Below are 24,468 nucleotides of genomic sequence, written 5' to 3'. Positions count from 1 at the left end.
TGAAGAGTCGGGAGGAGGCTGGAGGAGGCTGTTGAGGGATTTGGGGCTTCGCTCGGGCATAATACGCGACCTAAATGAATATCAACCCTCAAAACATCAAAACGACATTGTTTTGGTGTGTTAAAAAAAAAAAAAAAAAACTTCCAGGCGTACGCGCAGCACGCCTTAAGGCGCGCTTTCTCCGCCTTCCACGCCTCCATCTCCGCCTTCTGCGCCTCTGCGCCTCATCTGGAAAACGGACTCACTTTTCTTCACGCCTCGCGCCTTTTGCGCTTGAAGGCGCGCCTGACGCGCGCGTTTTAAAACATTGATATTGAGTTCTAAAATTGGTAGGAAGAGAAGGAAATATAAACTGAACAAGGATATTACCTCATAATAGAATTATTTCCAAAGGAATTTGAGGAATCCTGATAAGGAAAGAGGATAAAGAAAAGCTGAAACTCGAAATCTGCTGATTTCTGAGCTACCTCTACTCAGATCGATGTACAGACTTCATTACAGATCTGATCGCACTGATTTTTGGATATGTTATAGATGAGATGATGATGAACAACTTTGATGAAGACGTTTTTCGATCAGAGGCTTCGATTTAGGTGCATTAAGGCATGCAAATTGACTGACGTAAACAGGGCTAAGAGAAGCTTCAGGAGGAGAAGAAAGGGAGATTTTGTTTTCTGGCAGAAAAAGGTTAAGCTTGTTTCTCTTTCTTTTGAGAATTGGGCTTAATAAGGTTAGTATCGATGGAGTTCTCTAGAAAGAGGTTAATGATATGGGATCGAGAAAATATGTTAGGAATATAAATTGTAGAAAAGAGATAATTATTTAAAAGTAATATAGAAGTTGAACAAATTTTGTAAATAATAATTTTGCAAGAATTGTCATAAGAGATATGTTGAAGATTAGGAAACAACCAAAAACGTATCCGTCGAAACTCAAAAGAGACACTTGAAATTTCCGGGTCTCACATTTTAGCCAATTTAGTTATTCTTTTCCCCTACCTGAAATGGTTTTCTTCATTTCTTCAATTACCTGAATTGGGTTTCTTCATTTCTTCTACAATAGTCTGTTTTAAGATGATCAAAGCTTCTTGTATTGATACGGGTGAGATGTAATCAAATAATTGACTAATTGGAATTTCTGCAATTTTTGAATGTAATCGGATCCGATAGCCCACATCAAATCTTATCGAGCTTCTCTGCTTTGATCACGGGAATGCTCCTCGCAATCTCCTCCTTCCATATCAGTACTCTTTCTATCAGGTCTCATCCTTGAAGATGGAGATGGATATAATGTTTGCTGGGTTTATCTAAACAGGGGTAAAATTGGAAATATATGATAATATTTAAAATACTGGGTACACTAAGAAATTTGTTGGGTTCAAATAGCAACACCCTTAGCTTTATTCTATTTCGAAATCAGCTACAAATATTTTTGATTATCTTAAAAAAAAAAAGCATACGGAAAAATATTTTTTATCATAAAAATGATTTCAATTACTATAGTAAAAATCTGATAAAAATAAGAACATATATATATATATATATATGTATGTATATATATATGTGTGTGTGTGTGTGTGTGTGTGTGTGTGTGTCTTGACAGGTTGAAGATGGTTGATGTCAGATCGATGAACAATACAGAATTTAGGGCTAAAATTTAGCCTCAGCCCTGCTGGTTGGAGATGGCCTAAATTACTACTCATTATTAGATGAAAATGACACTTTGTTCCTTTGATTTTAAATTTGAGAACTAGAGAAACCTTAAAAGAATGGGTCATTTTGTATGTAGGCAAAGTATTGTATATATCCATTTAAAAGCTACGTACCTAACCCCGTAAGAATATGCCATTGCTAATCCTCCGTTTAAACAACAATTGAAACTTTAAAAATTCAATTAGATGCTTCGTTCTAAAGCATTTTTATTTACATTTGTTTTAAGACTTATGTTACCTTTAAATTAATTAGCCAAAAACCTAAAAGAAGCCAACGTATGCAAATTTTGGCTTATACTTCTATTATTTATATAGCAAATTAGGGAAATCTGTCTCACCCCTAAAGCATTAAACATTCCGGACTCGGTATATTGATAAATTAAAAACTATTCTTATCAAACCCACTAGCTAATCACATTATATAGCAATCGATGTCGCAAAATGAATTCATTATTAATTTCAACAGAATTTAACCTAAGAAGTAGCCATCTATTTGGTATTAGCTATAGGTTGAAAATGTGATCCTTTTGGGTTTCTAGCATCCTCCAAACTCCAATGAAAAGGCAATTACTCACCATAATTACGTTAATTAGTACTTGTGACGAAGTTTGATTAGCATTAGTGCACGATAAATCATCTATAGAAAAAAAAAAAAAAATGATAACGAAGCCAGCACATCTAAATCCCCATTAGGCATTAGCCATAAAATTACAAATAAAAAAATTATAAAATATAAAGATGGTCGGTCGAGCAAAGCAAAAACTACGACAATCATTGGAGGCCCCGCCACCGCAAAGGCGCGAAAACAAACCATTGGCCGGTGAACGTGATCAAATTCCCCCCATCACCGTTCAGTCAAAGCCCCAAGTCACCATCAGCCGTCCACGTGTCAATATGAGATCAAATTGGAGGCCCGCCTACTAGCGCACCCAGACAAGGACATGTGGCCGCCAATAGTACGCGGTCGTTGATATTCAGATGTTTACCGGCTGGTGACTGCCTATTCCGGTTGTGCAAGCCGTCAACTTTCTCTTTAGGGAACCCCTATATATAACCTTCACTATGACACTAACCAAGGCACTCGAGCAAAGCAGAGAAGGTAAAGCATTTCTAGAATTTGGATTCTGAAAGTTTAGCAAAGTCCAGATTCCTCAGAATGCCGATTTCTAGTATTGCAGTGGGACACCCGGCTGAGTTCGGGAGCGTCGACGCTCTCAGAGCAGCTCTTGCTGAGTTTATCTCCGTCCTCATCTTTGTTTTCGCTGGCTCGGGTTCAGGCGTAGCTTTCGGTATGATCCCTACTATAGTCACCTTTATTTATGTTACGACAAATATGTTTCATTGTTAAATTGTCAATCTAGACTGTAACATATAGATAAAAATGTTTTTACAACCTAGAATTTGTTTGTAATCTTGTATTTTTTTTGTTTTGGCAGCCGAGCTCACTAACAATGCATCAACAACACCCGCCGGCCTTATAGCCGCGGCCGTGGCCCACGCCTTTGCCCTTTTCGTGGCGGTTGCCATAGCTGCAAACATCTCCGGCGGTCATGTTAACCCCGCTGTCACATTCGGTGCCTTCCTTGGCGGCAACATCACTCTCGTAAGGAGTATCTTGTACTGGATTGCCCAGCTGCTCGGATCCGTTGTTGCTTGCTTGCTCCTCAAGGTTGCAACCAATGGAATGGTAAGCCACCAAGTCACTATCGATCATAAGTTCCAATTATTAAAAAAAAAACCACAAACTTTTCTTAACATAGTTCTTATGTGATGCAGACTATCTCTGCTTTCTCCCTGTCGACTGGTGTTGGAGTATGGAACGCATTGGTGCTCGAAATCGTGATGACCTTCGGTTTGGTCTACACCGTGTACGCAACTGCCATCGACAAAAGGTCCGCCGGAAACATCAGCATAATTGCACCAATTGCCATTGGTTTCATTGTTGGTGCTAACATCTTGGTCGGTGGTGCTTTCGATGGTGCTTCAATGAACCCAGCAGTCTCCTTCGGACCCGCTGTCGTCAGCTGGTCCTGGGAAAACCACTGGGTATACTGGCTCGGCCCATTCCTTGGTGCCGCCATTGCTGCCCTCATCTACGACTGGATCTTCATCGGCCCAGCCACCCACGAGCCACTACCCACCACAGACTACTCCTAAGCCACTGTGACGCTTCCACTCTCGGTTCAAGTGATGAAATCGGTTTTTGAATTTTAGTCTTTCTTTTTTTTTTTCCTTGGTGAAGTGGGTGGGTTTGTTGATGTTTGCATTTGGCTGTTGTTAATTGTTGATTCCAATGAAACTTTGTATTGTTCTGTTTCTGTTCATCTTGTGCTCAGTTTAATTAATTTTAGGTGCAAATTAAGAGAGGCACGTTCTAGAATTGAATAATTAAGGATAATTAGCCACCAACTCATTAAACTAAAAGCTAATAGGCTGGCTAAGTCAACTAGAACCAACACCAACAGACGGGCTAAACCGCAACTTGTGACATATAGGCCTTAGAATACGGACTGGCCTTTGGACCATTCTCAGATGTGCCATGCTAGCAGCACATTCTGGTGGTTCTCTTCTGCCCCACAAAAAATCGAATCTTGAACATAAAAATTTAAGAAGCAATTAGCACTCTCGAAATGTCATTCTGTAACTGTTTCCTAACTCGATTGTCAAAGTTGTACTCCTTCATATTAGCTAATGCGTGCTTCACATCACGTGAATTTTGGCAGTTCAACTGGGAATGGAATAGTGAAGCAACAATATGAACTGCAACTAGCGAATGATGATGACATTTTAGGAGTGTGTATAAATAAATCGGTGTTCATGAGTACCCGATCACTAAATACATTTCGGCTGCGAGGCAATGTTCAGCACATGGATCACTCTTTAGCCACCCTAGCTATGCAGCTTAGACACAGAGCCAGTTGTCCTAACCCTACTTCTACAATGTCAATAATTGAAAGCTTAAACAGTGTAGAGAACAACAGACCTTGAAAGAGACAAAGGATTTGGTACAGAGAAAAGGGGGAACACAAAAGTCTTAAAAGCTATTGAGAGGAAATGATAATTGAAATGATTTGTTTGTACTTTGTAGTAACAATGGGAGTCTTCTACTATGCAAGCGTGCGTGTGCCGACATATACTTTTACCCATGCTACCCCAAAAGTGTTATGGATCAGAGTTCCATACACCAGAAATAGCATGGTATAACAACCAATTAGAGATAATCTTGAACAGAAGGAATAGACAAGAAACTCATCCCCAACCTATAGAAGGAGCGGTCACCCTGATTACGGGCATGGGCAGTATCCAGTCAGAGCAACCAAAGCTGGAGACTGTGATAGGAATAGTCAAAGAGAAGGGAAAGAAGCAAGTCGAAGAGCTGAATCTACACTGCGATCTTTACCGTATAACGTGTAGCATGACTAATTTGTTTTGCTTTGATCAGTATAATAAAAGCTATAGTGAGTACAAGACCAGATACAAGGCATCTAGAAAAACAAATGGCAAAACTAGCTTCTCAAACTACATGTTCTATTTCCATAAACTCCATCCAAAGGAGGTGCAAAGGACCAAAAGGCTATTGTCTCATAACAAATCTGTTTCAGTGACTTGCTTACACAGCTTGAAGGATCTAATTTCAAGCATCAACTCTGGTACACAGAAATAAAACATATCAAGTGCTGCCAACTAACATTTCTTTCTAATTTCTCATATCACCGATAAAATAGATCAAATTCATAAACCAATGTATTAAGACGATAACAATTGCACATCATTGAATAACAGTGGTTAGACATCTAAAATAGATTGGAGAGACAATTTTAGACTCCAAAGTAGGTAAGGGCAAGTGGTGGATCATTGGATCAAGCAATAAATATGCAAGAATTTTAATATAAAGCCAATTGTAAGCCTCCCTCTATATGTAGCACGTGTTCCTGAATCACCATTATTCAGTGGTCCTTCACCTCTTCTTCTTCTTCTTGTCTTGTTTACCCAGCTTTGATCGCCGTTGCTTGACCATATGCAGGTAAACTTTCAAACACAGGATAGGGTAGCAGAAAAGCACAACCTGGATCAGAAGATTTTCCAATGAATACTTAGCAGGGATATTAAAAACTGAAACAAAGGGAATTTGTTAGAAACTAGCAGAAGGAACCAGCTTTCCTTTTGTGTATGTGCAATGAGAAATATCGTTCATTGAAGGAAACCACCAGGAAGATTACCATCAAATTGAAGGAATGACATGATGGAAGATTTAATAGGATTATATAGAACAGTCTTACTGGAGGACCAAGAAAACTGTGATTGTCTTAATCTCGAAAAGATAATCTAAAGCTCTTGGGAATATGAGATTCCAGTTGGGGAAGGGAAATGAGAGACCGAATATGACTTTAAAAAAATGAGTTTTGATTTGTAAAAGGATATTATAGTAACTGAAGCCGATCCTGAATTTACCTAGTTAGGGATGGAAATAGATTAAGATTGGGATGCTTCACTTTCAACCTAAAATAACAAATGCTTCAAATTGGGTCCATTTTAAAGGGATGTGCTCATGATATTCGGGCAACATGATCTAAATACACAGATAAAAGGAGAAGTTTAAAAATTGGTAAGATTCAGCAAGAAGATGAAGCTCACTCAGTGTGGAATTCCCTTACCTAATAACAGAAATTACAATCACATCCCTTCAGAGCAGAGAAATTCCCAAATTATTTTATCCCATTACAAATTTACTCAGACTTCAAGGTTAGAATCATGTTAAACAAAAGGTGAAGTCCAGTGAAACTTTTTAGTCTTGTCAAATTATAAAAAAAAATTTTTTTGGCCCACTCTCTCCCATCAGCGCCTCATTGAAAACTTAAGAAGAGCCATATTCATATATATTCAATCTCCCGGTGAAAACTTTCAGAAGTCAGAACATACCATCAGAAAAGTATAATAGCTGAAGGAGTACTTCTTCAAAAATGGAAGTGCACGGTACATAATCCAGGCTGCATAACAATCACCGATCATTTAGTAAATCAAGTACAGAGAGGAGCCGGCTATCTCCAGAATTTCAATTGAAAAATCATTCTTCTAACAAAAAAAAAAAAAAAAATGAAATGAAGACTAGTTAGAGTATATGAACTTACTTTCACCACCCATCCCAGGAGGATACAAGACAAGGAATGCAGAGTACCTAGTAAATTATAATTGCAGATAAAATCATATTCTGTCTGTTTTCTTTCATTCTAAGTTGAGTGTATTCTGTGTTGTTTCTTTGTGTAAAATTTAAATTTATCATCATAATTAGGAATATAACCTGAGATAAGTAAGCCAAGGCGGACAACTTCCGATGCAATTCAAAGCGTAGTTTGGATATCTAATAACCTGCATACATGCTAATGATCGAGTTTTATCTGACTAGCACTGTTTACTCAATTTCTATTGCAAATTAATATTAACTAAATCACCTCACTGATGCTCCATGCAACAAAAGTTATAAAGACTGCTGGCAACTGTTGGACCTGAAAAAGAAATCAAAAGAACAGACATCGATGAACTTGGGCACAATAAGCAGAGCACATTAATAGAAGAATGTGACATGAATAAAGCATTTGCGAATAACTTCAACATTTAGGATTATTTATGTAATTTCGCCAAACAATATTCTTTTCTTGTTCATTGAACTTGAAACTGGCCAGGCGTGCCTTAGGTTGAGAAAGTTTAGGCAGATTCAACCTGTTTTTTCCTTCTTCTCATTTTCAACCTGAGTGAGATGCAAGAAATACAGTTTCAATGTGAGGTTTTCCCTATGCTTGATTCTTTTCTTTTGCAACCCTAATTCTATAAGATAGATCTCACGGTTTGTGCAGGCTTGTAGCAAGTTTCTGTACTAGAGAGTTTGGTGAGGTTGGGGGTATATTTGGAGTTGTCTATTGAAAACAAGGGGAAAGAAGAGAGATAGAAGACCCTATATCTTTCTTTACTTCAGTATTTTTCTGCTTCTTCATTTTATAGTTTTGAATATCAATGCATCTGGATGTAACCCAGATTAGGGTCAAGTGTGGACCATGTAAAGTACTGGTTTTGAGTGTGGAGGAATTTTGAGTTTAGGATCTTTATCTATTATCAGTTACACCTACTTTTGGAGACGCTAAAGATGGTATTACTGAACCAAAAAGAGCAAGAAAACCAAAAACAGAATAACAGATTAAGCAGCTAAACTACATGAGAACTTATGGTACTCCCCAAATGCAAATAACATCTTCAATTTTACTTGATGCTGAGAACCAAGAGTATATAGCCATAATATACTGTATTGGGTCATTAAACTGTATGACCATATATGCATTTCAGTTCATCTCTTTTTAACACCCTAATATACTTCAGTCAAAGCTCATATCTCCGTAATCAAAACAGTAAATTGTACATGTTATTGTACTTAAAATCAAACTAAAACAACAATAACAACAAAGAAAGAAAGAAAAAGAAGATAACCTCATGGGTTTGACGCATTACAAAAATACAGTTTGTCCTCCCTGCCCATTGCATCAGAGGAATCACCACTCCACTCGGCACCAGACCTCAAAATTCATAGCAAATAAGCTCGAAAGTCATAATCTTTATATTGATGACACTCGAAAGTCATAGTCTTTGACGAACAAATTAAAAGTACATATACAATTCCGCCTCAGAAAACTTACCAATGGCTCCGTGTATAACTTCCAAGAACGCAACCATCTGGCACAAATCTGCAGTCAAAGATGTAGACCCAACACTTGAAATCAACCAATATCTTGGTTTTAATACTTGAAAAGAAAAGAAAAATTAAAAGAAAACACTGACAGATGAGGTTTCCAGCAGAAGCATAGGCTCCATTGACCCCCTTGGTGGACAGCACACTGCTCAAGCTTAGAGAGAGACAAACTGCCCTGCAATAAAAAGTTTCATTTCAACAACACAAACCTTGAAAATTGAGAGGGGTTTAGTGGGACTACCATGCAATGGCCTGAGCAGAGTTGTAGGCCAAGAGATAGATGTTGGATAGAGAAGGCATTCTAGCGTGTCAGCGTTCAACCGTCGGACCAATCACAGCAGGTAACTAATAATAAGATGGATCTTTTGGAAGGTTTGCCGAATTTGGATCGGAAGGACCAAATTGTATCCCATCTATCATTTATAGTCTATCATTGACTACAGTATCGTGTTCGGAATTTCGGATTAGCTCGCAACTTCTACGCATAAAACGACACTATAATCGAATTGTTATTACTAGTCCAAATTTTGGTATTTTCAAAATAGGTTAAATCCAACTTTACCCTTTCAGAAAACTTATGAGTATAGTTTAAAAAAAAAAAAAAAAAAATTCTAACTCTCTGACGTCTCCGGCCGTAAGAACGATGATCAATGACTAGAAATTCTTCTGTGCGCTGACATTGCAAGTGACCAAACACTTCTAAGATGATCTCAACTTTTGATATTTATAATCAACATTTTTTTAATAATCAAAAAGTATATTTAATATAAACAACCATCGTTGGTGCAAGTACACGTCGCTGCTCTGAATCCTCTCCCTATCAATAACTCATATTGTTAATTTAGTAGCAACATATCATACCCAACAGTAATATTTTTCTACTTCAAGCTATCTTAATATTATCCCCGTGTTATACATGCGCAAAAAAAGAAAATGGAAATACCAAAAACCCTAAGCGTGCTCCTTAGCCGCGCCTCCAAGCTTTTCAAGCCGCCATTAACTGTGCCTTGCGCACCAATCCGCAGCCATCTCACGGCCCTTCTCCTCCTCTCTTTCATCTTTGTTTCTCAAATGGCTTCTCTTGAGGAAGTTACTGCAAGCTTCCAAGCGTCTCTTGCCCTTGCAGGGGATGATGTGGTTGATATCACGATGCTGTCACGTGGGAAAACTAGAAGAAATTCTCAAGCTTACTTGTTGGGAAGATCCCTCTCTCCCAAGCCTGTGGAGATCAATGACCTTCGTCGTCATTTTCGTAGGATTTGGGTGTTGGAAAAAAACTTCAAAATTCAAGAGAGATCAAACTGCCTTTTCCTCTTCTCTTTTGATCACCGTGGCGACCTGCGCAAGGTGATTAGAGGAAGGCCTTGGAATTATGCTCGAGCTCCAATGGTGTTGATGGAATATGATGGTGTGACACCAATTGAAAAGATCCCTCTAAATCTTCTCTACTATTGGGTACGTATCACTCATATCCCTCCTGCTTATGAGAGAAAAAATTATCATGGATATCGCTACTATGGCAGGCCATCCCCTTGAACTGGATGAAAAGCTCTTTAACAACAAAGGGGAGATTAGGGTTAGGGTTAGCCATAATATCCTGAAACCAATTTTTTTGGAAAAAAAAAGCTGAAAATTGATGATGGGGTTGAAGAGGTGATTCACTACCACTTTGACAACCTTTTTGGACGTTGTGAGGATTGCTTGTTGGTCTTCCATCCTACAAGTTCGTGTACCGCTGCAGAAAAAAATAAAAACAAGACTGTGGTGCAAACTCATGTACCAAAGATTGATTTTTTGAATAGGAATTTTCTGGTTGATGGCATGCCATTTACTTTTAAATCCTCTATTCCAACTGCTGTTACTGTATCACCTTTTGTGAATCTGAAAGACACAGGGGTTTGCAAGGCCAAAAGGTCTATTGTGCTTCGGGAGCCTGACACAAGAAAAGATAATAGTTTAGCTATTGTGCCCATTGAAGAGCAGATGCTCAGCAAGAGAGGTAGACGCACTCCTACCCCTTTCACCTCAGAAAGTCCAAACCCCAGTTCTAATTGATGAAAATAGAGGACAAGTGGCTCAACCAAAGAAGCTCAAGATGCCTAAATTCACCACCAAATTTACGGCAAAGTCTTTGGGGCTCCAGGAAACTCCAGGTGGTTTAATGGTGCCAATAGTAGCTACAGAGACAAAGAAGAAAAGGGGACGTCCTCTTGGAGCTCGAAATAAAACTCCACCAAAGACCAAGAATGACAAGAAACCTGCTTCTCCATTGAGTCTCACCGATTCTCCATGTTCCTCTAGCCCTTTGGGTAAGGGCAAGGGGAAAGAGATTGAGTAAGTTGTAAGTTGGTCTTTAGCTTGCACACTAAACTCTGCTATGTTTTTGCACTAAATATTTGAACCTCCTGGCGCACCACAATTGCTTGCATTGGCAAAGGGAGGCTCAAATCAAAAGTATTTTTTGTAAGCCTAGTTGTATGTTTAGATTTTGACAAGCTCTTTGAATAATTGAGCAAGATTTGTAATAGTGAATAGTATCGGGTGTCCATATGGACCATTTGTACGTGTCGTTCTGGCCGTTCTATCAATGGAATTTATTTGAACTCAAAAAAAAAAAAATATTATCCCCGTGTTTCAACTTTCAATGGACAGAACTGCACTAGAAAATATAATCAAAGGCCATTGGAAATCTACAATCTTCTTTCCCACCAGATCTACACAACTTGGTGGAAAATTTACAATGAACCAATCAAAATTTTTTTTTCAGATAAGTTTCACATCAGCCAACTTTTAAGGAATTTTATTATACACCCAAATTCCTAATCATATATTAGATTAAATCCACCCATAAGATTCTTTTAAAATACACCCAAACCTATTAATTATGTTCATCTCAAAATAAAAAAAAACCTATTAACTAGAATAAAAAATAAAACTTGTTCAAGGATATATAAATTATGAGATTTGTGAATTTGCAAAATGAAACCTAGTAGAGGTCTGCTAGGTCTGTGATAGGAGCATAAAATGCTACAAATATAATGTGCAATACTTTACACTTTTCTTTGCTATTTCCTTTAAAAAGTCAGTTTTAACTTTGTTTTCTTTTTAGGTAGTTCGTGGAGTGATTCAAGAGAAATAAGAGCTTAAAGGGAGCAACGAAGCCATGGATCATGAAGTACTGATGCAGAGGACTTATTTTGATCAACCATTTGGCCAGAAATCACAAGGGAAGTCCACGGAAATCATTGTGTAAAACAGTTGCTGCAAAGCAGAAAACTGCAGTTTCAGAATCAGCTTTCTGGGAACGGTTTTGAGGCGCAATTCTTGCATCCTTCCGGCTGCACCTTTGCAGAAAGGGCCAGCGAACCTTGAATACATGATGTTATACTTGAACTAGAGCTAAAGAACTGGTCAGAAACGTCAACGAGGTAGCAGGAAATCAAATGCAAAGTAGGCTTCCCGATAAGGCAGAAACTGTCAGCTTTTCACGAAGGTTTTTGGGAGATCTTTTCCGGAGATTTTCTTGGAGTTTTTCCAGAAGGTTGTTGATCAATCTAGAAGATATGATGTCATAGAACACTTGGGAGTCAAGAACCATCCAGAAACCTGTCAAGACGAAGTCGTTTCTTGTTCAAGAAGGAAGCTTCAGAGTCAGAAATCGAATCCTAGTCAAAACAGGACTGTTTGGCAGATATCTTCTATGGACGAATTTTGGGTGCATTTTTGGAAGTTTATTGATGCTGAAAATTACAAGGAGAGTCCTAGAATGATTCCTCAAGATTTTGGGAAGATTACTAGGGCTTGAAAATCATTTAATTGTGCACCAATCAGAGTAATCCTCAAGCAACTAGGGGAGGTTTTCAAAGCAGAATTGGAAAAGGAAACTTGGGCTGTGTATTCTATATATATAGAGGCTCTGAAAACGTTAAAAGGCACGACCCTACAGCGCCATCTTCTGCTCCCAAACCCTAGCACACAAAGTCTAAAATTCCCAAGTCTTCAAGAAGAAAAATCGTGCAATCCATCATCCATCTCCATCAAGCTTCTGCCGTGACCCATCTTGAAGGAGTGCTTGCATCTAAGGCTGCCTAAAAGTGAATTCGTGGCTCTCATACTCCCCTTTTTACGGTTTTTACTATCTTGTAATCTAATACTCATGTTTTTATTTATTGAATTTAAGACGATGTGTGGCTAGTTACTTTTTGTTAGGGGCGAGGTTTGAAGCCCCAATTATGTAGAACATATGTTTGTTTAAATTTAGTTTCTGAATCTTTGGTGTGGATTGGTTGTTTATCTCTGAATGATTGAAAACTTTTGCATGTGTTTGTTTTATGGTGGCCAACATAGGATTTATGCATGTAATTGGAGCTAGGTTTAGAAAATAATTCACCTAATCGTTTTGTTTTCTAATCCACAAGTATGCAAGGCTTTGAACAAAAGTTGATGTTTTAAATAACTAGAAGAGCATGCTAGGTAGGCGTTCCACACTAGACTGCAACTCTATAATCAATCGTTTCCATAAAATCTTAATGCTTCAAATATGTTGACACTATATGTGTTGTTGATAGGATAGCGTTCTATACCTTGATTGCATGTTTGATAGGCTTAGCTATTGTGCGTTCACGTAGACTAAGTAATTAGGGAAACATTAATAAGGGACATGATCTGCTCCGACTTGTTTCTTGGTTGATTTCTGTTCACACCTTAGTAATTGAATATTGTTCGAAAGTAATTGGTGGTGGATTTCCAAGTCTCTAACATGTTCTCCATCTTATTTTTCTCAAACTTAAAAATCGAAATTGCTTTCTTTGTTTTGTTTTCCCTTTTATTTTCGTAAAATCTAAAAAATCCCCAAAACATTTATTTTTCTTTTCTTATTCTATTTTCGATTGCTTCTTCTCTTCTTTCCCCTTTTTCTGCGTTTTTCTTTTAGTTAGTCTATTTGTTTGTTTGATTTGTGTTTTAGTTAGTTTGTTTTTATTTTGTGTGATTAATTTGTTACCCTCAATCCCCGGCTTGAACGATCCTTGCTTACTCTATATTGCTAACGACTACATTTTGCAGGGTTAAGTTGAGCGCTTAATTTTAGCGTATCAGTCTGGGAGTGCGCCGGTGTCTCTGCACCTTTCTCCATCCTTGATGGAGCATTGTCCCACCTTCCTCATTGATGTCAGGTAAACCAAAGCAGGCTTCTGCCGCGTTTTCTTCTTCGCTTTCTTCCTCTACATCACTTGGGCTGAGCACTGATGGATTTAGATCCCGACTGGGATAGCGACTGGTTTCTTTTCCTTTGGCTTCTGTTACTGCTGAGGGTGGTTGGTTTGCACGCTACATCTTTGCTTCATTTGATGGTGATGGGGTGAATGGTGTTGGCCTTTATTGGACGTGGTTTGCTGGTTCGACGGTGGTTATGGCATCTGGAGGTGGACTAGCTGAAGGTAAGGCTGGCTTTCGGCCTTCGTCTAGGGGCAGCGACCTCTCCTGTGGTGGTGGTGTAGTGACAGTGTTGAGCGCCCGTTGGATTTGGTAAGCTATGCAGGCGCTGGGTCGGGTTGATGATCCTGCTACGTCCGATGGCATTGGCTATGGTGGAGGCAGCATGATTTTCACTGCAGTCGGGAGGTAATCTTGGTGGAGACTGCTAGGATTTCTCCAATCTGGGCTTTGGGCTCACAAGTGGTTTTGGGCCTTTTATTTTTAACTTTTTATTTGGTCATTATTCCTATTTTGTTTAAGGGGAATATGACTATGTTTTTGTTTTTTTTTTTTTATTTTAGTTTTGGGTCGCAAAATCTACTGCTCGGTTGAAATATTTATTTAAACAGCTTCTGAGCAGTTAGGTTTTATTAGAACAATGGTGCGTGGATTTCCTAAAAGGTAGGTGTACTCTGGATTGTGGAGTTCTCTATTTGTTAGAATAGGTTCTCTGTAAGTCCTAAAGGACGACTCTTTATTGACGACTGCATTGGGGTGTGTCGTTTGGTACTGCTTGTTGAATTATAAAATCGGGTTGACCTAAGGATATATAAATTATGTGTCAGACCCAAACTCTGATTACTTGTTCAGTTGTAATAGGATAGAATCTTCTAGATATCCTAATATGTGTTTGATTAGCTTTCCTTGTTCAGATTCTGTACTTGGAATCCTCTATATAAAGAGGCCCCTATTATCAATGAATACACAATCATTCTCCCAAATCTCTTTCTCTACAACATGTTATCAGCACGAAGCCCTCACCTTAATTCAATATCCAAAACCCTAGAAAAGAAAAAAAAAAATCTCAAAACTCTAGAGCACTTTGGGAACATTCATACCTCCCTACTTCTGGATTTAGAAGTGAGATGGTATAATCTCTGCTTCTATGATTTCTCTGTACTTGACTACAATTCGGAAGCCCTTCATCAGATCCTTGATGGAATTATGTGGTAAAGACATCATAGATGTGATGCTGATTGAGAAGATTCTCTCCACCTTCCGCGTCTCTGCTCTGATGGTTGCTAACAATTATCGAATTTATGTTAATGCAAGATGGAACACAAGGTTTCATGAGCTCATTGGAGCCATGAATGTCGCTGAAAAGCATGATAACATCTTTGTAAAGAACTATAATTCGAGACCTGTAGGAACAAACGCTATTTAGGAATCCAATTATAATGGCGCCCTTAAGGGAAGACGCCGCGAGCGAAACCCTAAATCTAGGGATACTTTTGGACATCCTGGCCCATATAATCGTTCTACTCAGGAAGTTAACTGCCAAAATAAGCGAACATGGAACCAATGAAGTAATCTTGGGAAGAGAGAGGGTGGCAACGCCACCGGCCATGTGGTGGCATCATCAACACTAAGAGCCGCACTAATCACACCTCTGATGCACCTAAATCAAGGGAGTTTGAGCACAAAGACACTTGTCTTCGATGTGGATCATCCGGACATTGGGCAAAGATGTGCAAGGCATCCGTGAATGTTGCAAATGCGTACAAGATGTATCGTGAAACAAGGGAGGTACACTTCATGGAACAAGAAGATCAAGATGAAGATCTCGAGCTAAGAGTGGAAGACTTCAAATCTGGCCAGGATAAAGTGACCGGCGATTTTGTTTAAGTCTTTGTTTTTCAAAAATGATGTAATAATGCAATTGCCATTGACTTTAGGTACTTAAGAGAGCTTTGCTCCACCGACATCTCTTCTCACTTTCCTGATCATACTTAATTTGGAGTTACCGAAAGAAGTTAAGCGCCGACCATTGTTTTGCATTAGCTAGTTTTTGGATTTCTTTGTGCTTAGAAACAATGATGTAACTGTTGGCTTATGAATAAAATTTTTGAGTTCTTTTCATATCGACTCCATTTTAGTTATGAGCTTTTATTTTAATAATGGACTCTGGAGAACTTTATTGTCTCGCAGATAGTGCGACTACGCACACAATCCTCCTCCATAGGCAACTATTCTTAGAGATGTTGCCTACGTATTTCTCTGTGACTACAATGGCAGGTTCATCAAGTTTGGTTCAAGGACATGGAATGACCCGATTCCTCTAACCAAATGGCACATTGATCAATATTGCATAAATTCTCTACGCTCCTAGGGAAAATTGAACCCTATTGAGCTTTAAAGATATTTGAGTCAACAGATTTCATGCAGAAATCCATACTGAGGACGGAAATGAGTTCCTTTGCATCACCTCTAATGATTGCAGACAAAAGCGTGTGAGAGCCATAAATTCTAGAAGGGGAAATGATCATTTACCCAATTTTAGCTTAAAAATTGCCCACTTGCTCCGCTAACAGTTTTTTAACCTCATTTACCCAAAACACTCTAAGGGATTATTTCCCTAATACCCAATTAATTCTTTTTTTATTCTTTTTATTTATTTTTGAGACTTTTTTGCCCTCTCCTTCTTTCTCACTTAGAGAGAGAAGTCATCCTCCACCTTGCTGTGCTCCGGTGACTAGTGGCCGGGCGCCGACTCTAGCGACCGATGACCGGACTCCAGCGACCGATGACCGGAATCCTGCGACCGGTCACCGAAATCAAGTTACCGGTCACCGGAATCCGGCTACCGGACTGGTGACCTGATTCCGGCGTCTGAATTTATTGCCCCATAATAATACCCAGTAACCATATTATTGCCCCCCAGTAATCATATTATTGCCTCCCAATAATCATATTATTGCCTCCCAAAATCATATTACTGCCGTCCAGTAAATTGTATAAACTCCCAAAACCAAAATGAATACACTACAGGCACAATTGATCAATTTATATGCATATTATTGCCCCTAATACTCATATTATTGCCTCCCAATAATCATATTACTGCCTCCCAAAATCATATTATTGCCGTCCAGTGAATTGTATAAGCTCCCAAAACCAAAATGAATACACTACAGGCACAATTGATCAATTTATATGCATATTATTGCCCCCCAATACTCATATTATTGTCTTCCAATAATCATATTATTGCCCGCAATAAACATGTATAACCACTCAAAAACTTGTTTTTTCATTCTTATTGGCTTTCATAGTCCCTTCCATTTAGCAAGAAACAAAGAAGAAAGAAAGTAGTCAAAGTACAATAGTGAAAAGTCGCCGTGCCCCAAGACGGCAAGGTCTCGATTTTGGAGAACTGTAATTAACCACAGGATCGTGCATGCTAACACTACACCAAAAACTGCATCACACGACGGTGAAAAAACGTCGTCTGATTTGAAGACTCACCGTCGTCTATCTCGATGTTGTCTGATGAAAAATCAGACGACGGTGAATTCACCGTTGTATGATATAAAGTCAGTCGACGTATATTCCTTAACACCGTTGTCCCAGAACTCGATAGATGTCGGACGCATCCATGCGCAGCACTTGTGTGTAGCAGTTCACACAACAGAATTTGCTTTTATGCCGTTGTGGGTTAAGATTTTCATACAACGGTTTTGTAGTTTGTCTGTTGTGTGATTTAGAGTAAGACAACTGTGTTCTAGTATTTTCTGTTGTATGAGCTTAAAACTAGATGATGTTAGTTATTAAAATCCATTGTGTGATATGACTGATATCTATGAATGCGTTGTGTGGATACCCAAATTCTGAATGGATATAATAGTGATCAATTGGAAGACAAATTGAATGCAAACCATCAAATGATCAATATTTGTACCAAAAGCATTGTGATACATCAATTCATCAAATATTGAATTTAAGGAACATTGTTAAAGCATTCATACATATCATAGACTAAGAAGCTTTTAAGTTTCCTAAGTTTTGCATGATGAAGGAAAGTATAGCTTGGTAGTCCATGCTTGATCTCCCAATGACCCTTGCTTGATCTTACTGTTCTTTTTTTTGGTAGCTCCGGCTCCTCGGGTCTTTCTAGCTCCGGCTCCTTGGGTCTCTCAGGAGCATTGAAAAGAGCAGCCAAAAGTGCTTTTTGTAGATCAAATCTCTCCTTTTCTTTTCTTTTCCAGTAGATTCTACTGCATTTGTATTTGAAACCCTTTCTCCATTACTGCAAGAAGACAAACATAGATAAGTAGACTTATGATTGTATAAGTCAAGTACTTTAAGTACTCACCATCTCCTCCCTTCCCCTCTTCGCATAGCTAAGACGGCGATAATAATTAGTAAGTATAACAAAAGTAAGGACAGAACAATTATCTCAAATAAGACAGAGAGGTACTAGGTACTAGAATAGCAATAACTAATTTGTGCTCTACAGATTTCTACCTCTACTCTTAGTTTGCATTTTAATAGTATGTATATTGTATGATGACATAAAAGTAAAGGCTACAGAAATGAGATCCTCTTAACAAGAAGTTTATACAAATCTATGATGTCTTATATCTCCTTAAATTTGACGTTGAGAAACTGATCAGATTTTCCATGCTCAGTAGACAAAACAAAACAAAGAAAGAAAGCCACAAGAGGTGTCAAGAAACTGCCTTTGGGGTAAATTGCTGACCACCTAATCAACTATCCGCAACAAAAAGCACTAAACTCCAGAATTCTAAATGAACTAAAACATAGCTTCAGTATCGTTTCCTCTCAATTCCATTAATCATAACACAAACTCCAAAATGAAACACACATCAATTAAAACTTGACCAAAAAGGCATACAGCATTCCTTGCTGGGTGTGAGACAAGTAACCAAAAGGTCAAGTATATATGAAAACTAATATACTGCTTTTGAAGAAACAAAATGAGGCCTCAAGATGACAAGTATAGAAATTTCTGTCAATAAGAAGGGGAATGCTTCGAGTTCTAAAAATAGTTTATGTACATGAAAGGATCATATACCATTTGAGAACTCATAGCTATGCGATGAAGTCTCAGCCTCCCATGCCTTCCATCCTCGAATCTGTGGAAAGAAACATTCAGCAATTATTGAAGATATATTAGATGCAAAGTTTATTAATTTTTTGGATGGTAAGGATCCCTAAATATTGTTTAACATGGATCGAGGACCCAACCAGTTCATCAAGTTCGCATCATAAACTCATATTTCCATATAATCAATGATAGAGACTTTACTTATCTATGCATATGGACCTTTGATTACTAAGAAGACACACAGAAAAACATGCAAAAGTAGACTTTTCATACCTTTAGCCTCCCAAGAAGCATTGTGATAGCACTGTATGCTACGTGAAAGACAGCCAAGAAGAATATGAGGATGTGCAATTGGTGCAATCCATTAATAGAGATCAGTGGCTCAAAACCATGGTAACAAGAATCAGATAAGTTAACATCCGATAAGAGCATAGTTGCTTGTTGTTAGTTGTAATTTGGAAAATCTTCAACTTATATGGGATATAGTAGCATGCTTGATAAAACATATAAAAAATTAATTAATTAACTAAAAAAAAAAAAGGACTGAAGGCAGGAAAAGAAACTTTGATCTCTGAAGTACAGGCAGTCCAACTGAGCCTAATGTAGCAGACTCTGAAGGCCAAAAGTAGTGCTCCTGTATTTTTAAGCAGGTAAAAGTTTAACCACCTGATTTCTTATGTATAAGTAACATAAATACCAGAGGAACAACAAATTCTTCAAAAGAAAAAAATAATTTCACCTTGACCTTGAATTGTAAAGTAAGATACAGATTTGCAAATACATTGATGTGTTATTGATCAATATCCATCAAATATTATAATAACCACTAAAAGATGACCGGAAAGAGCTGCACCATGTCACCATCAGTATATGAATCTATTATTACATACTTAAGGCACTTATGCAAACTATTAAACTTATAGTCAGCATCGATTTTAAAATAACGAAAAGTAATTACTAACACTTTCACCCTCACTTGTTCCTAAGATATTTGATTTTAAGCTATAACACATTTCAATCAGAACATTCTCATAGTGCTCATTCAATTTGGCAACAAACTTTTGGAAGATCTGCTACTGCACACAATCCTGCATGAGGAATTTTAATTGGAAGATCTCCTGCTTATGTGTTTGCAGTAATTTTAATTTCTTCATGTACTGCAGCACTCCTACATCTGCAGTCCTAGGAATATATCTATATCAAAGGAACATATCTAAATATAAGCATGCATGCCATACTTTTTCTCTGTTTTTTGTTACTAAGATTTAATGCAGCTCATCCTTTGATTGCAATACTAATTGTGTTCATATTTTTTCAATAATGATAGCTTTCAAAGAGCAAAAATGGCATCATCAACTAGAAATACAAGAAAAACGAAGCCTTGCTACTTGCTAATGGGTTCCCAGCCATTCAAGTTTCACTACAAAGAAAGACTGCAGAGTTGGTCCTACAATAAAACCTATGAATTAATTGCAGATTTGACTTTCTAAGATGCAGAACAAAAGGACAACCAAAAAGAAACCTAAATTCATGACCGATCAAATCCAGACTCATACCAGATATCACCCAAATCCGATGAAACTAGGCTACAATACTATAAAAAGAAAACAAAAATTATAAGCATATCTCAATTCACAGTACCAGAAGCATATCCAATTCAGCCTATGACCATATCTCAATAAACCAGAAGAATGGGATCTCAGTAAACCATATGCAGAATGATAAAGCATTTACCCAAGCAACAGCATCCTTGTTCTCCCTTATCCATGCCCCTTGAAATCTATCACTTTCCACTGTGGTTTCACACCTACAATCGCAAAAAAAAAAAAAAAAAAAAAACAAAACAAAAATTTTAACTAAACATAATCTAAAGAACTCTACTTTATTCAAAAACCCAACGAGTTTATGAAAAGAGAGAACCTTTCTCATCTGGGCTTGTTGCTTTTGGTGCTGTAGCGACAGTGGATTGTACGGCCGAGGCTAAAAAGCCCTTGACGAAGAAGAGAGGAACTTGAGGTCTTGGTGTGTGGCTATGGCAGTAGAGGAAGGTTTTGGATAATGGTTTGAAAACGGAGCGTAAAGAAGAAGAAGGTGAAGGAATTGCGGCGAGCTTGAGGGTTTGTAACGTGAAGAAACCGACTGAACTTATTGGGGATATCCTCATCGTCGTTAGATTCATTCTCGTCTTGCTCTTTGATGGTTCTGAAACGACGACGTGCAGAAGCTGCGGCACCGCATCCTCAATGCCAGAAGAATCGGGAATTGAGGTAACCGCCTCAGCGCCATCGTCACGCTCAAGAGGCTCAGAATTTGCACTTTCCGTGTTGTTGCTCATCGCACTGCTGCTCGATTACTCGAAACCCTAAAGCATTCAATTCGAATCCCATTTTTTCAATTGAGGAAAACTTCGGTATGGATTTCGAAAAATTGAGTGGGAAATGGGGGAAATTGCGGGTTTGAATTAGTGGTTTGGATCTAGGGATTTGAATTACAAGTAAGGAGAGCACAGGATTTGCATTTTGGATAAGAAGGGGAAGGGAAAGTGGCGAAGAAGATGATCGAGGGTCGAGACGGGTCGACAGGTTCGAGAGGGGCGAGAGAGAGGTTTTGTTTTCTTTTTTATCCACTTTACAATTAGGTCAAGATATGGCTAGGTTTTGGGACACAATTAACCCTCAATAAATTCTCTAAGTCACTCCCACAACGATTGTGTAACATACTGTTGTAGGAGCACACTAATACAAAATCAAAATGTCAAAACATGGAGGGAAATATGCCGCGTATAACATTTTGGCTCAAAATGTTGCCGCCCAGTCCAAGTTCATACAATAGAAAATCTTAAATCTGTTGTACAATTACAGCAGCTTACACTAGTCCTATCTAGGGGAAGACATTCAAGCTTCCTCAAACGTAATTTGGTGCTTAGTTTTTCAATCACACAACGGAAATAGTGAAACCCGTTGTACCTAGTAACCCAAATTTCAGTGTTTCAAGAGCCAACCAAGACTCTAAAGTGGGGGGAAATCTGCCGCTAAATTTTTTAAGACTCAGACGACGGACAATGGTTAATTCCATTGTGCAATCTAGTTCTGATAAAAAAGTTATCAGTTTGTTGACATTCACACAACAAAATATCACTAATACCGTTGTACAATAGAGCTTACTAAAACACACAACAGATGATTTTCGTTTCGTTGTGTGATTAGTGTTGTGTGATTAACTTTTTGGTGTAGTGTAACTGCGTGGCAACATCTCGTTCACTCAATCACCACACTCAAATAAGCAGAGCACCAAATTCTGACTCCATCTCACTGCTTCCCCACTTCCGACCAAAACAGAACCTCACTGGAACCCGGCACGACAGCCGGAGATGGCCGAGGACGGCAGTTCAATAGTTGCAGAGTTGGACCGAGCGGCAGAGGGATTGTCATCCAGAGAAGCGGAGCTGAGGCAAGAGATTGAGCAACACAAGCTGTTTGGCTCCAATTTTGTTGCAGCTGGTCAACAGTCTCTTTTCTGCACGGGCGTGCCAGTACCGTTCGGGTGCGGTCGTCGGGGGTGTCCCTTGACCTGACTTCTATCAAGCAATTGTAGACGAGGAGAGCACCAACCTCGTCGTGGGATTCTTTGTGCCTCATGGCGAGGACTTTTGCTGAGCTTCTTGAAAATCACAATCGATACTCGATGTTGTAGATCGAGTAGAGCGAGAACCACTGGGAAGTGAGGAGAACTTGCTAAAGCGTGACTTTAGCTTGACTGGGTTGCTAGGGTGTTACCCTTGCTTGGCTGGTTCTGTAACCGTTGTGGTCGTGGCACTACCGTCGGCTCCCGAGGAGACTAGGACCGAAGCACGTTGACAGAGGGTTTGGTGGCACTGAAAGTCGGCTTTTGAGAAGACTAGGACAAGGAGTGTGATCACCGGTAAGAGAAAGAGAAGGAGAGGAGTTGCTCTTAGAGAGGTTGCTCTAGAGAGAACTTAGATCATCTTAGAGTTGTTTTGATGTTGTGAATGTGTGTGTCTAGAATGAGAAGAGAAGGTGTTTATATAGGGAAGAAAAAGAAGAGTGAAATGATGAGTGGAAGAAAAATAATGAAAGTGGAGTATGAAAGTGATTTGTAAAATATGGAAAAGATGGAGAAATGATGAAATGAAAGCAAAGCATGAAGGTGCAGAAACATGGAAGTGATGATGATCTATTAAAGAGGTTGTAGTAGAGAAATATATCCAAGGAAGAAAGGAAAAGCATCTAGCTTTCTTCATGTGGGTAGGAAACATGAACATGTGAATATTGAGCTGGTTTTAGATCAGTTTCTGCCCCTTTATTCCTTCAATTATTTCTCCAACAAGACTTCAGTATAAGCCTTCGACTTCTTCATATGAAATTATCCACCATGAGTGTAGATTACTGTGGTAAAATTTCAGAATTTATTTCCATGTGGTTGGGCCGGAAATGCTGCTGGACCTCTTACAGGTCCAGTTTTCCAGTTTTGCTTATGTAGAAAATTGGACTGATTGTTTGAAGGCCTTCCACTTAAAACTAGCTCTGTCACTCTTCATAAGAAATTATCCTTGGGATGTCTAGTATTAATATGGAAAGTTTCAGCTCATTTAGACTTCATTTGGTTAGTCTGCTACCCCTCCTTCCTTGTTTAGCTCGGTTTCTCCTACCCGAAGTAGGAAAATGTGCTAAAGTTGACTTTTCATGCTTCCATGCTTCCATAGTAGGCTTTATTTAGCCTCTAAATATATATTTCGAGCTTGTCGACAATATATAGGTTGAGCCACTGACATTGGCTCAATTTCTTCAAGACGTGCCTTGTCAGGCCAAAATGCTCATTTTGGGTCCAAACACAAGCACGAAAAGGCGGTGCTGGAGGAGAAGCACCAATTCGAGATTCTAGAGAGGCAGAAGGTGAAGGATGAGCTCCGGAGCCAAGCTGCTGATAATGGAGCAGTTCCCCGAGACCGTCGCCTCCATCGTCTCCTTCAAGGTAGACTCCGATGTCATGTTCCTCGACGGCCGCGACTTCCTCAAAACCGACGCCTAGATCGGCGACGACGGCAAGCTCCATGTCAAGGTGAGGAAGTCCAACGCGTCCAGACGGTCGCTCTCGGCAATGACGCCTCGCCCGTCCAACCTCGCCGGAGCATGAAGCAGTGAGAGAGAGAGAGAGAGTATGAGGGCAATACTGTCAAACACTGTTAGATTGGGTAAATGGGGTTAAAAAACTCTTAGTAGAGTGAGTGGGCAATTTTTAGCCTAAAATCGGGTAAGTGGTCACGACCCCATTCTAGAAACTAGCTTAGGGAGTTACTTCTTAAGTCAAAATTGAACATTCCTTAATCTTGATTAGTACCTATCTCAATTTATAAATTATTCATAGATATGTTCTCCCATTTCTTTATATGTCTTGTACTCCAACTAGAAATCAAATGATTTTCGACTTCTTAATCTATTTCTTATATTTTCAGCTTCTTTTATTAACAAAAGTCTTTTAGCTTATATTTATTTAGTTTATTTAAATTGTCATCTTTATATTCATTACCTAGACTGTTTTCCAACTAAACACTCAGATAACTAAAAAAAAAAAAAAAAAAAATTAAGTCTACTTTTGTTCTCTTCCCATTTCATTACTTAGACTCTTTTCCAACCAAACACTCAGAAACACTTAAATCTGTCTACTTTGCTTTCATCT

At 38.7% G+C, this 24,468-nt stretch overlaps 2 protein-coding genes and 1 long non-coding RNA gene across 3 annotated transcripts; 1 reads left to right on the top strand and 2 right to left on the bottom strand.

Moving 5' to 3' along the window:
* Positions 1-2,786: 2,786 nt before the first annotated feature.
* On the top strand, positions 2,787-4,035 carry LOC133731909 (aquaporin TIP1-2-like). Its single transcript, XM_062159359.1, has 3 exons — positions 2,787-3,000; positions 3,148-3,398; positions 3,488-4,035. The coding sequence occupies exons 1-3, from the start codon at positions 2,868-2,870 to the stop codon at positions 3,866-3,868; spliced, it is 765 nt and encodes a 254-aa protein (XP_062015343.1). The 5' UTR covers positions 2,787-2,867; the 3' UTR covers positions 3,869-4,035.
* Positions 4,036-5,386: 1,351 nt separating this feature from the next.
* On the bottom strand, positions 5,387-8,890 carry LOC133733870 (uncharacterized). The gene is made up of 9 exons (XM_062161518.1): positions 8,689-8,890; positions 8,537-8,622; positions 8,395-8,442; positions 8,189-8,274; positions 7,162-7,215; positions 7,011-7,078; positions 6,841-6,887; positions 6,632-6,699; positions 5,387-5,777 (listed from the first exon to the last, which is right to left on the bottom strand). The coding sequence occupies exons 1-9, from the start codon at positions 8,745-8,747 to the stop codon at positions 5,670-5,672; spliced, it is 624 nt and encodes a 207-aa protein (XP_062017502.1). The 5' UTR covers positions 8,748-8,890; the 3' UTR covers positions 5,387-5,669.
* Positions 8,891-17,572: 8,682 nt separating this feature from the next.
* Positions 17,573-19,162, bottom strand: LOC133728938 (uncharacterized). The gene is made up of 3 exons (XR_009856110.1): positions 19,045-19,162; positions 18,739-18,799; positions 17,573-17,949 (listed from the first exon to the last, which is right to left on the bottom strand). It is a non-coding gene; the product is annotated as an uncharacterized LOC133728938 (long non-coding RNA).
* Positions 19,163-24,468: the final 5,306 nt, after the last annotated feature.

Source organism: Rosa rugosa, chromosome 2 (genome assembly GCF_958449725.1).
Source record: "Rosa rugosa chromosome 2, drRosRugo1.1, whole genome shotgun sequence".
NCBI classification, from domain to species: domain Eukaryota; kingdom Viridiplantae; phylum Streptophyta; class Magnoliopsida; order Rosales; family Rosaceae; genus Rosa; species Rosa rugosa.
Note: the sequence above shows the minus strand (reverse complement) of the source record. Positions and strands in the feature narration are given on the sequence as shown.